The following is a 13031-nucleotide window of genomic DNA, read 5'->3' as shown; positions in this document are numbered from 1 at the left end:
AACCCTAAACCCTAAACCCTAAAACCCTAAACCCTAAACCCTAAACCCTAAACCCTACAATACACGGAGTTCTAAATAATGATATCATCATCTCATCGAACGTTCCGACGACTTGAAGACAGGGGTTTTCACCCCAACACCGGCTCAAGACTACAACTGTGCAACCTTCGTTATCAGCACAATATCGATTACGAAATCTCAATCATGAAGTTAGCTGGTTTTGCTTACCAAAGGAGCCATTAAAACTGCGTGGATAATGTACTCCGATCAACCTTTTGAAGCAAGCCTTTTTCACAAATTTCACAAAGTACACTAACCAGCCTCTCCCGGGATAATTCCAATACCTGTTTAACAAAGCGCAACCGAGATAGCTGCTTGTTGTGGCGAACCTGAAGACCATGTCTATGTTTTCTCAGATATGCACCAGCTTCCTTCAATACAAGGTTGTCCTGCTCTAGCTTATGGCAATCGATGTGCTTGGACATGCATGACTACTACAGGCGTCGATAGAGTCCGACAAGTTGAGCTGCGGGAAAGGCGAACTTGTCATCGCGTTGGAGGTCTACTAGCACCTTCAAGATGGGTTGAAAGGGCTCGGTCACCAGGGTGTGTCTTGTATCTGCTTCCTGCTACGAAGGGGAGGGCTGCAATGGTCAGCAAAAATATCTAAAGCCGAATTATCTCACTCAACAATGGGACATGGTCAGAACTTTGTTGTGATTGTCTTTCTCGCTAAGGATTGGCAACTCGCTTGGCTGCTGATCTTCATTCTCCTGGCCGGTTGAGCTGTTTTGGGAGTCCATTTTGTCAGCAGGAAAAAGTCAACATCTGGGCAGTACCGTTTCCATCAAGCCTTTGTGTCTCTTATGGACTATGCAGACGCAGGTGTTTATGGGCTGGGTTTAACAATCACCACAACGGTCAACCAAAGCAGTCAAATTCTGACTGGAGTTTTTCTTTTCAGCGGACTCCTCACAGGGTATTCAACAATATGAATAGTCCGTGGGGGAAACAGATCAAGTGTCACGATGTTGAGGGGCAGAGATGAACCGTTGAGGATAAATATTTCAATCAGACACCTACTTCCCTCTCTTTGGACGCCCTAGAAATCCGACAAATGAAATATTATAGAACTTGTAATCATCAAAAAGGAAGTTCAAAAAGAAAGCAAAATTCAAAAAAAAAGTTTAATGTGTGTAGGCTCATGATCTGAAGTTCGAAAATTGAGTGTTGACAACCATGGCGGGCGTGACGAGCAGTTGCGTCTTCGGTCGGATATCAATTTGGATATTGAGATTCAACTAAAGGCGAAGATTCATGGTGATTTGACTATAGCTTTACTGTCAGTAAGCCCTTCCCTCCTCTTCAGCCCGCATTTGGGAACCAAGAGAATCATTTTGACGATTCAATGTGTGGTGACATTTTTACTGACTGGCACTAGTAACTAGGCTCCGGCTGAGGCGGCTATGGACTTTTGCAACATATCTTGTCATATTCGTTCCACTCTCTGATTTGCCTGATGGCCTTGTGCTAATATGTTCTCCTCACAACACCCAAGGCTCTCACAGCATCTAGCATTAAGTGTTGTGACAACTGAGTGGTAGGCTTTACGGCTATAAAGCCTTGTCTCATTGTCATTCAATAGGCTCTTTCATACTTTGCTTTTGGGCAAAAGTTTTGATCCCATTTGCAGGCAGCGTAGCTATTTTCCTAATCATCTACGCCGTTTTATGTGCCAGTATCTTTTGTTAGGCAATATGAGTTGAGCCGTGCTTTTGGCGCTGAAAGATGCAATATATCGATCCTTGGTTGATTGGAAGTTTCCATTTTAGAAAGTGACCAAGCAGTCAGTATCCAATAGACCGCATTTGGTTAGGCCCGTGGATAAGTCGACGGCAATGGTATAGATGGTTTTTAGACTGCTAGTGAGCAGTCTTTGAACAAGTAATTACCGGAAAATAGTCAGAGCTCATCGAACCGATGAAAGCGGCTCGTGGCCAACACGCCAGACTTCAATATTCAGCGTCAACGAGCGCACTTGTAACCAGTCGTCAAATACATCGTAATGTATTGCTCTAAAGTAGAAGCCAGGGCTTGGCTATCCCTCGGTGCCGCTGACCGGTCGGGGGCAAGAGGTGGAAAAAGAGACCATTATTGAGATCATTACTCTCCCTCTTTCTCGGGTAAATATTCTATTCCTCCGGAAGCAGCACAGTACTAAAATATGTCTGCCCATCGCAAGGGAGCCAGTCTGTAGGCCGAAGGCTACGGAGAGTTGGCGACCATGACCATAGATTCTGTAATCGAAACGACCCGGTCACGCAACATTAAGATTTTTCTGCACTTTCAAGAATTTAGGTGAACGAAGAGTGAACTCCCAATGAATGGCTGCACCGGGGAGCGATGGTAGTGTCAGATTGGTTGGCGTTGCCGCCGACGTCACTGGGGCTCTGCAGGTCGATGACATGCCGCTCATTTGCTTGAGTTTGGCTAGAATATTCACCAAATTCGTCATTGTATTAATTCCAAGACGTTCAATTCAAAAGAAATATGACGCCCTTGGTTATACAAAGTCTCGACTTCAATGGCCCGGATAGCCTGCTTGGGTGTTGGATCCAAACCAGGCCGTGATAAAGTGGAGTTTGGCTACATTAGACGGCTGATGCTTGTCATGGGAATGGACATCATACGGTGACAATTGTTTGGTGTCACTATGATGCAAGACAATGGACCTTTCTATTACAAAAGATTTATCACAGCACTACTCATAATAAGCCAAAAATAACCACTCCCAAAAGCTCAATTCTCATCTGCCTATTTTTCTGGAAAGTAAATACAGAGTACAACCAAAATTTAAAGGGTGAAAAGCAAATCCCCCCTCACGTCGGGTCGAAATGAGCCTCAGTTCCAAGAAAAAAACCGGTCCGCCCAAGCTCCAATCCAAACAATCCAAGCCCGTCTCGGATGACAGGGAAGAAACACCTGTATCTGCAACCCCGTCCCCAAAGTCTACAAAGAAGGCGCCTGGTGCACCCGAGCAGCGCCGTCCTATCTCCCCACCCAAGGACGATGTCTCTCAAGCTTCTGGCTCCGCGGCCCCACTCGAGCACGCCGCGTCCGAGCAGTCCGATAAGGTTCGGAGCCAATCGGGTCAAGCAATGGATATAGCGCGGAAGGGCGAGAACACTCACTCGAGCACCGTGTCGCCTGATGTTTCTACGCTTAAGGGTCTCCAGGTCGCCAAGGGTGGCCAAATCTGCGATCAGAACGGCAACCCAATGGGAAAGGTGGTGGAGGGAGACTCGGAGGACTTGGTTGGCCAGACTGTCGGGGACAATGGCGAGATTTTCAACGAGGATGGCGATTTGATCGGCCGCGTTGATATATTGGATGAGACGGTTGGTCAACCTATGGAGTTTCCCGGGGAGGAACAGTCGAAGCTGGACCAGGCCAAGGACGTGTTAACCACCCTGGAAGAACTTGATGGGCTCCCTGTCTCCGAGGGTGGCATGATTAAGAATTCTTCCGGCCTGGCAGTGGGCAAGGTCGTCGAGGGAGATCCGGAAGACCTCGTCGGATATACTGTCAGTGGCGAGGGAGAGATCGTCGATGATGAAGGCGACGCTATAGGCCGCGCGGAGCTTATCCCCGTGGAGGAGCAGCAGCAACAGCAACAGAAGAGCGCCGAAGAGACTGCTCATGACGCCACCGCGGAGAAGAATAAAATGATCCCATCAATCGAGTCTCTCGAGGGTTTGAAGTGCAATAAGCGCGGCTACATCATGGATGAAGCTACCGGCAAGCCTGTTGGAGAAATAATTGAAGGTGATCCTAAGAAGCTCTCGAAGTTTGGTGCCGAACTTGACGCCATGGGCCAATTTTGGGATAACCGCGGCAATGTGATCGGCAAGGCCCAGCCAATACCCGTCTACGATGATGAAGAGGGAGGGCCATTTGCAGGCCTAGATGGTCTGGTCGTAGGCCAGGACGGATGGGTCGAAGACGAGAACCAGACAAGGGTCGGGCGGCTCGTTGAAGGCGACGCGAAGAAGCTGGTCAACCGAGCAGTGGACGAGGACGGTGAAGTAGTCGACCGGTATGGCAACGTCGTCGCGCGTGCAGAACGCTGGGAGGAACCTGAAGCGCCAGAGGTAGAGCCTATTGACCTTTCCAGTATGGATGGGCTGAGTTGCAACAAGGCCGGGTATGTGATCGGGCCGGAGGGCTGTCCGATCGGTCGTATTGTTGAGGGTAACCCTAAGGAGCTGGCGGGGAAAAGTATATTCGAGAACGGCGAGATTTACGAAGGCAAAAATATAGTCGGTCGCGCCGAGCTTATTCCTGAGGACGAGCGCGAAGATATTCCCGATGGCCCGTTCGCCGGCTTCGAGAGCCTGGTCGTCACTAAGGACGGGTTTATCGAGGACGAGAACGGCTCTATCGTAGGTCAACTCATCGAAGGGGATGCCAAAAAGTTGCGTGGCCATGCGGTCGACGAAGATGGCGAGATTACAGACAAATATGGCAATGTCAAGGGCCGTAGTGAGCCTTACGAGCCGGCCGAGGAGGAACCCCCGACGAAGAGGACCTGTCCATTCTTCAGGACAAAGTTGTTAACAAGCAGGGCAATATCGTGGACCCAGCCACGGGTGCTGTCTTTGGGCGGGTAATTGAAGGCGACAAACGTCTCGCTGGCTGTAAGGTCGACGGCCAGGGTCAAATCTGGGGTGACAACGGCAAGGTGGTTGGCCGGGCGGGGCTGATACCCGACGCGGAGCGGGAAGAAAAGGAGGGACAGTTCTACGGCTTTGACAATGCCGAGGTCGGCAAGGACGGCGTGGTTGTGGACGCAGGCCGGATCATCGGCCACCTCATCGAAGGCGATGCAAAGTATCTTTTCGGCCGTAAGGTCGATGAAGATGGCGATGTCGTTGATAAGAATGGAAATATCATCGGTAAGGCTGAACGCTGGGAGCCGGAAGAGAAGCAGCGCGATGTCAGCCCTATGTCTGGCCGAAAGATCACCAAGGAGGGTGAGGTGCGCGATGCCGATGGCAACCTTATTGGCAAGCTGACTTCCGGTAACCTGGCAACGCTGGTTGGCAAAACCATCAACGACAACGGCTATGTCGTTGACAACGATGACAACATCATTGGCGAGTGTACCTTACTGGAGAACATTCCGGAGCCTGAGCCTGAAGAAGAAGGTCTCACCGAGGAAGAGTTAGAGGCTCAGGCTAAGGCCGAGGAAGACCGCCAGATAGCTGAGAAGATGATCTACATCCTCAGCCAGACCCTCGACCGAGTCAAGCCTGTTTGCCGACAGATCACCGAGGCGCGTTCAAGTTCCTTCCCTTATTTTTCAGTGTTCCAATTCCTAGTAATAACAATTCTACAGCAAATCGAAAAGGCCGAGCGCACACCCAAGGAGGAGCTCGACGAAGAGAAGCTCGTCCAAGTCGTCAAACCGCTTCTGGAAGAAGGCGGCCGCATCCTCCAAGAATGCAACGGCTCCATCCGCGCCCTCGACCCCGATGGGAGCATCGCGGCCACCGCCAAGGCGCGCGCCGCCTCGCGTGATGCTACCCCGGAGGAGTACCAGCTCGCTGACCTAATCAGGGAGCTGGCCGAGACAGTCACCAATACGATCGATAACGGCCGCAAACGCATAGCTGACATGCCTCACGCCAAGAAAAAGCTAAATCCGCTCTGGGCCCTCCTCTCCGAGCCACTTTTTCAAATTATTGCCGCCGTGGGCTTGCTGCTGAGCGGTGTTCTGGGTTTGGTCGGAAAACTGCTCGGTGGTCTCGGGCTGGGTGGTTTGTTGGATGGCCTTCTTGGTGGATTGGGACTTGACACGTTGTTCGATAGTCTAGGATTAGGGGGAAAAGGTAAGTAAGATAAGGGGATTGTGAGAATGATGTTTTCTTTTACTGACAAGTCCTTTTGATTTTACGGCTTGTGTTGGCTAATTTTATGTGGGGTTTGAGCTGGCCTGTGATGCTTCAGTTTTTCAATTCATCTCATCATATCGGTATGCGTTTGTTCATTGCAGGAATTTCGTATGATGCTGGTTGGATCTTGAAATGCTTTCTTGTTCCCAGTTTTTCTGGTCTGATGAATTTATTGGTTCCTTAACCTAATCACATAACATTTGATCGCGCCATGTTCTGGTATTCGCCGGGGAACAGGATAAATCTGTAGAAGTAGAGGGGTGTGGAATTTTCGCATTCCCTTCGAAGCACTCCAGAACATCAATCGCTTGAGCTTGAATGGTGACAGCAACAGTTCTCGCGGATGGGTGCCAGCGCTTGAGCTTCTAGGATCTATTCGTCTCATCAATCACTTTGCGGTGAACCGAAAGATCTGAGACTCCTAGGAAGATCTATCAAGCTCCAATTAGTAGCAAGAGCGATATTCCGTTAGGAATCAAGCGAAAAATCAGAATAAGACACTAAACTAGATTTACAAACTATTCAATTGGGTTTTCTGAGATATTCCTGGACAGTGTAGAACCGAGATTGAGGGCTGTATATTTTCCGCAACCATGAAGAGACGGTATTGTAGGTGCGAGACTCGACGAGTTAGTGGTATAGCCGCAGAATAGTAATGCCAACCTCAGGAATCGATGATTTGAGGATCCACTGATGTTGGCAGTCAAGGGTGAATATTTCTCGATTGTCGATGCACTTGTGGTGAATCCCAGACTGAAAAACTTCAAGTTGAAGAGATCCCTGGATCTAGCAAGGAACGATTGCATCCAGAGGGCCATTCGAAGCAGAATGGAAGACGACAACACTCCCCAAAGATTGTTGAAGCGGTCTCCGAGAAGGTCTGGTGGTCTGTAAAGCTAGCGACATCTACACCTCTCGTAATAAAATACGAGAATGGCTTATTTCAGCGTCAGTTGATATCAACACTCGGAATCAATCATCTACACCTCCACGCTTCGAATAGGTTTCATTCACAATAACGTCACAGTAAAACTCCAACAATTTCTACTTAATGCATAGCATTCAATGCATCAAGGTTACACTTGCAACCTATCATCAGAGGTAGTTCTGCAAGACTTTGTTTCAAGGCTTCATCTGTTGCTCATTTCTGCATAAAATTGAGTAATTCGGGGTGAGTAGCAGGTGAGATCGAGCGTCAACAGTTGAGGTAACCGTTCACTGACTCTTTTAAAGACAGTCGAACTCAGGCCCGGATGTTCATAGTTGGCAATAACAGCAGCCTTAGTGTAACTGCCGGGCTATAAAAGACTCTTCTGTACAACGTCTCTTGCATTTCGTTCCCCAAGGCCACGATGGATCATCCCTTTTCGCCTTCCCCATGTGACCGGCCAGCTAAGAGACAGTGTCTGGTTTCCCACGACCCAGAAGATGAGAACAAGTTGCAAAGCCATCCACAGCAATCCTCAAACGGCACAATCAACGTACTCGAGGTCGGTCATACCCTCTTAGATAGCAAACGAACAAGATCGCTAACACTGCATAGGTACCAGTGCGCACACCAGGTTCCCTTACGGCGGAGTTCATGAAGCTTCTACACCACAACGACGCCCTAGCTACACCAGCCCTCAATCTGCTCGATTTGTACTTTTTCCTGTGGGAATGCTACGTCGTCAAATCTGCCGAGAAGATACGACTTGAGGATGAGCAGCGACAGCTTCAAGGGTTAAATGAGGGGCTAGCAAGCGACAGCGACATCCTTCTACAGCTCTGCGATGAGCAGGCATTGATACTGTGGGACCGAAAGCGAGCAGTTCAAGCACTTTGTAACGGCGTCGTTTCAGCCTTGCAAGCAAGCGATCACAAAGCCTTCCATGTTAATGGGCCGTGTTGAGGTCTCGGCGTTGTCGAGCGCTCGTGGGCGATAAAGACACCTGAATAATTTGCTATCTACTGCCTTATGTCCCAAATATCATTTCTCTTTCTAGAGGCCCAAACAAGCGCCGGTGAAGTTCCGTTGGGTTTGGTGACGGGGTGTAAACATTTCATGGCTGTTGATACATCCGGCGCTTGATTTTCAACAAGTTAGCATCTGGCCAGCAAGTCCTAATTTGCCATAACCTTGCGTTATCAAGATAAATTTCCTGCTCACCCTGCGGCATTCTGTCCCTCCCAACCCTCGTCAAATTATACTTTCTACACATCTGTAATTTTCCACCAGCCTTCGACGGCGAGTCTTGAACAAAAATGCACGAATGGAACAAGAATGGTCTGTACCCGTTGTTTCAGTCGTTGATTTGTGCTAAAATTGATAGACAGTGATTTGGATTTCGACCTTCACGGCATCTGGCAAGACTCCTCTGGCATACCGACACTGCCCCCCTGTCTCGCCACCGACCCTGGTAAGGCTCGACAGATTTTCTCGGATGAAGGTGAGCCTGCAGGACATGATACTCAACGTGCTTCCGTGATCGAATGCCTTTTGCACCCCACTTACGACGAGCTGTCGGCCTTCAAGTGGATGGGTCCAGATCCTCTGTCCGTGTCTACTCAGGCTAGCGACATGTTTCTCTACATGTCAGCGTTCGCTTTCCCTATAGAAGTGCGCTGGAGAGAGTTTCGGCTAGTGCGATTTCGAGAGGATAGGAGAGCATCTGTTCTTCCTACCCCGGATTGAAACAGCCCTGAGGAATCTCTGTCGGGTACGCGGACAGTTGCTAGACACGATCTCTCGGCCTGATTTTGGTGCAATAGGCACTAGTTTCCGACTGTCCCTGTGGCCTCGTATGGAACCTCTATAATATTCGAGTCAGTCGACACTTTCTCCGCGAGCTACGCTACCGACGACACTGTCTCTGAGTTCGGACTATTTGTGCATAATATATTGGGTGATTACAAGTAAGACTGGTCCGGAACATGTGGGATTGGTTCGCAGACACAAGGAATATAAGCTTCTTTTCATACTATAATTCTCCTTCAATCACGACGTCATTGTAGTATATCTGCTTCGGAGCAATAGGAAAGATAACTCCGAATAGCCGATCACTCATTTTCCTCTTACATTATCCGGTAACCCTGCCAGATTGAGTGGGGAAGGGTGATTTCAGTCATCGAGTACGCTAACCAGCCTCTCCCGGGATAATTTCAATGCCTGCTCAAAAAGGCGCAGCCAGAATAGCTGCTTGTCATGGCGAACCTGAAGACCGTCCCTCTCTTTTCTCAGGTGCGCACCAGCTTCCTTCAAAACAAGGTTGTCCTGCTCTAGCTTCTGGCCATCGATGAGCTTGGACACGCATGACTCCCATAGGCGCCGATAGAGTCCGACAAGTCGAGCTGCGGGAAAGGCGAACTTGGGATCGTCGCTTTCGAGGTCGGCTAGCACCTTCAAGGTCGGTTGAAAGGGCTCGGTCGCCTGGATGTGTCTTTTATCTGCTTCCTGCTGCGAAGGGGAGGGCTGCAATGGTCAGCAAAAGCATTTGAAGCCCAATCGTTTCACTTGCCAATGGGACATAGAACTTTCTTGTGATTTGTCTTTCTCACCAAGGATGGGCAATTCACTGGGCTACTGATCTCCTCCTTTTTCCTAGTGTGGCGAGCTGTTCGGGGCATACATTTCGTCCGCAGGAAAAAGTCACGGGTCTGGTTAATACAATTTCCATCGATCCTTACTGTCTCTTATAGACTGCGCAGATGTAGGTGTATAAGTTATGGAGTGGGTTTTACAACTACTATGCAAATTTCCGAATCCAAGTTGCCCCAAAGCTCTGACTTATCCAACATTGAAAACGATTGCTCCCGCGTCCGATCCCAGAGATACATTGATACTTCTCCACTCTTTCTGACCCTCATATTTGAAGCCGTCTACCGAGCCATCCTCATTGTTGAAAACCTCCAAACCATTTCCGCCAAATGCTATGTTTCCACTTTCAGTCCGTGCATGAGCATTGCCTGTCCATGCACTAGGGTAGTTTATGTTTAAAGTTCCTCTCTGGGTATTGTGGTGCGACAGAGCAGGCTTCCCCATAACCGAAGAATTGGCCTTGAACGTTTCGCCTGAGAAAGGGACAAAACAAGGGCTCATCAGATGAACATTTTGACTCCCAGAATATGTCCAGGTCGTTATCAAAGCAGTATTTGCAACGAAATTTTCTGCTTCTTTGCAATCGACATTCCTGATGAGCCTAACGATTGGCAACAACCTGGCATTGATACTGCCACTCTCAGATGAAAGGCGTGCCGAAGTTGAGAAGAAAAATTGTCCTGTGATAGATCCGCTCGTGGTCTCAACGTCAAGCTCGTAAGGACGAAATTGGAGTGGCCAAAGTTCATTCCAACGTTTTTTTTCCAGACCAGGCTTTTGGTTGGATTTGATTTCTGGCGAAAACGTGGCGCCCGGGAAAGTGAACGAGACAGCAATACTTCCTGATCCTGTACGAATCCGGAGGCGAGCAGGCTCATCTGGGCTCTGAGTATCTGCTCTCTGCGGAATGACTGTGACCCCAATACTACCGGATGTAGTGGACAGAGATAGAAGGTCAAATATAGGGTATCTTCCCACGATGGACTCCGATCGCTTCTCAATTACGATCTTCCTTGGAAAGCAAGTATGTCCCTGGGTTCCATTTGGGCACAGCTTAAATTTATCTTGTGACTGGTAATCCATTAGTACTTGCATGTTGCCACTCAAGAGGATAACGAGAAGACTGACCAAGCCAAGTACACTTGCAAGGCCGTTGTATGCTAGACTCAGGAAGCACAGGGTAAAAAGCGACGCAATAGCTAGCCGCATGCAATTCCACGAATTTTTCTTCCGCTGGTAGAGTTTGCCATCCACTTTTCCAGGGTGAATATTATTCTCAGCACCAATTTCAGATCCTGACGGAAACTCCTCGTACTGAGGTGAGTTTTCAGGGTCTTTTAAAAGGGGAGCCGCACCCTGGCCATCTTTTGTCCAAAGGTACATGTTGCGAGTTGGCGGGTAATAATTTCTTACTAAATCGGGTGGCCTCTTCCAGCTAAATCAACCTGTAGTTCTGTACTTCGCAATCCTAGAAGATATGCTGGACCGTGATTTTGATCGATACCATGATTGAAGTAGGAATTTATCATCCAGCGAGCTGCGATGGGTTGAAATGACATATAGTCTATTACGTCATTGGCGTCGTCTGAAAAGGGGCGTGTGAAGCCGCAGCCGCAGTTGCAGGATCTGCAACCCTTCCACTCCAGCCGCTACCGCTCCGCACGAATTTTCGAACTGTTCGTAGTTCGCGAATTTCAACGAATCGAATCGAATTCGAACCTTGGTTTTCGGGCTTCGAATCTACGGGCGATTCGATTCGTCGAAATTCGCGAATTTCGAACAGGTTCGCGAACTAATATGTATTATGAAGGGTTCGCTCCTGCAGACAGCCTTAACCTCAATAACCGTGACCACTTTATGCATTGGATTCGCACATAGAATGGTGTTCTAAGCACGGTTCATAATTTTGATTCTGAGCTGTAAACATGTTAAACTACGCGTAAAACATCAATCTAATGTAGATACCATAACTATTCAGACCTCCAACGTTCAGCATCTTTTAGCCTTAATAAGGTCCCAAGCATTTTGCCTTTCATAGAGAAACGTCGAATTCCCAGTACATCTCTCCCACCATTGAACAATCTCTCAATATCTACCTCTGCGGCTGGTATCGCAAGGTGATCTTGTGCTACCTGGGCCATACAAGTAAATTCAAGGCTATTAGCCTTCCAACAATTTTGTATGAACTCAGTCTGGCTCTGGCTTATATCGAAACCAGTGCTAATTGTAGGAGTGTCGAAATACTGGTCGATATCAGACTCAGCGACGTTATACTGTATAGGCTAAAAGGCTTCCAGAAATCGATATTTAAAGCTCTTGTAACTAGTACTTGGAGCCGTCGACATAGGCTATTTAGGGGTGGGATATGTTTTTTTCAGGAACGTCCTAATTCGGTCAATAATCTCCTCTCCACCTCGCAGCGTTTTGAGCCACTTAGTCTTGATTCGAGGGTCCAGAATACTTACGATATATTATATGTCGTTGTCTTTGACGCGGTCGTGGTACTACTCCAGAAGTGTGATTCTATTAGAGATAGGAATAGTTAGTGCTAGCGAGACATTCTACTACTCGCCTCGCCGTTCCTTAATAGCTAAGAGTACAGAACGGAGCTCCTCAAACATCCGCGCCGCCATATAAATTAAAGGGCTATCTCGAGAGACATACTCAGTATATTCGTTAAAGGGAGCTAGGATTTTCTTAATATCTAAGAGCTACCTCCAGTCCTCAGGTGTGAGACGTAAGGCTTCGATACCTAGCTCATCGTTGACTATATCTTCGAGCTGCCGGCGACATTCTTCAGCTCTCTCGATTATAACTAAAGTAGAGTTCCATCGAGTATCAACATCGTAGTAGATAGCTTTTATATAGCCAGTTCGATTATCCCACTTTTGTATTCGCTAAGGAGATCGCGCAATCTAAAGGACAAGTAGTCGAAGCTTTACAATAGGGGAAGCAGGAGCGTTGATCGCCTTCCAGCTCCTCTTAGCAACATCACTAAGGAGGTCATAGGCTTCCTTATGTGAACTAGCGCGTAAAGACCTCAATATTGTTTTCATAACTAGATTAAGGATATGTGTAAAGCAGCGGATTTAGGATTTCTGAGTAAATTTCATGGTCCCTTCTCGGATAACGGTATCAGTCAGGTACTCATCGTACCGCCGAGATAGCTTTTGGAAGAGACACCGGTGTAGCGTATCATTATTAGATGCGTTATCAGCTATAATAGTCATAACTTTATCAGATATATAAAACCTCTCAAGAACCGTCGCGACGATATTAGCAAGGTTCTCTCTAGAGTGGTTGCCTTCGATTTCAACAAACTTAATATAAGCTCGATATTGCTGGAAAGCAGGCCATATCTAGTGAGCATTGATTGCTAGCATTAATAATGAATTTTGGCTTATCCAACCATTAAGAGATAGCGCGATTGAGGAAGCCGAAGCCATCAAGATTCGAAGTTCACTGTCAAGAGTATCAAGTCGAAGACACAACCGGCGTGA

At 48.0% G+C, this 13031-nt stretch overlaps 4 protein-coding genes across 4 annotated transcripts; 2 read left to right on the top strand and 2 right to left on the bottom strand.

Moving 5' to 3' along the window:
- Positions 1-2894: 2894 nt before the first annotated feature.
- On the top strand, positions 2895-5899 carry N7496_004517 (DUF3659 domain-containing protein; the record flags this gene model as incomplete). The annotated part of the gene is made up of 2 exons (XM_056697448.1): positions 2895-4542; positions 4611-5899. 2 exons carry the CDS (start codon positions 2895-2897, stop codon positions 5897-5899), a joined length of 2937 nt encoding a protein of 978 aa, XP_056559660.1.
- Positions 5900-7306: 1407 nt separating this feature from the next.
- Positions 7307-8853, top strand: N7496_004516 (uncharacterized protein; the record flags this gene model as incomplete). Its single annotated transcript, XM_056697447.1, has 5 exons — positions 7307-7444; positions 7498-7838; positions 8271-8553; positions 8579-8735; positions 8765-8853. 5 exons carry the CDS (start codon positions 7307-7309, stop codon positions 8851-8853), a joined length of 1008 nt encoding a protein of 335 aa, XP_056559659.1.
- Positions 8854-9054: 201 nt separating this feature from the next.
- Positions 9055-9560, bottom strand: N7496_004515 (uncharacterized protein; the record flags this gene model as incomplete). Its single annotated transcript, XM_056697446.1, has 2 exons — positions 9055-9405; positions 9492-9560. The coding sequence occupies 2 exons, from the start codon at positions 9558-9560 to the stop codon at positions 9055-9057; spliced, it is 420 nt and encodes a 139-aa protein (XP_056559658.1).
- Positions 9561-9720: 160 nt separating this feature from the next.
- N7496_004514 (uncharacterized protein) lies at positions 9721-10914 on the bottom strand (the record flags this gene model as incomplete). The annotated part of the gene is made up of 1 exon (XM_056697445.1): positions 9721-10914. The coding sequence occupies one exon, from the start codon at positions 10912-10914 to the stop codon at positions 9721-9723; it is 1194 nt and encodes a 397-aa protein (XP_056559657.1).
- Between the last annotated feature and the right edge of the window lie 2117 nt (positions 10915-13031).

Source organism: Penicillium cataractarum, assembly GCF_028827025.1.
Source record: "Penicillium cataractarum strain IBT 29864 chromosome Unknown utg000002l, whole genome shotgun sequence".
NCBI classification, from domain to species: Eukaryota; Fungi; Ascomycota; class Eurotiomycetes; order Eurotiales; family Aspergillaceae; genus Penicillium; species Penicillium cataractarum.
The sequence above is the reverse complement of the archived record's forward strand: the minus strand, read 5'-3'. Positions and strand labels throughout refer to the sequence as shown.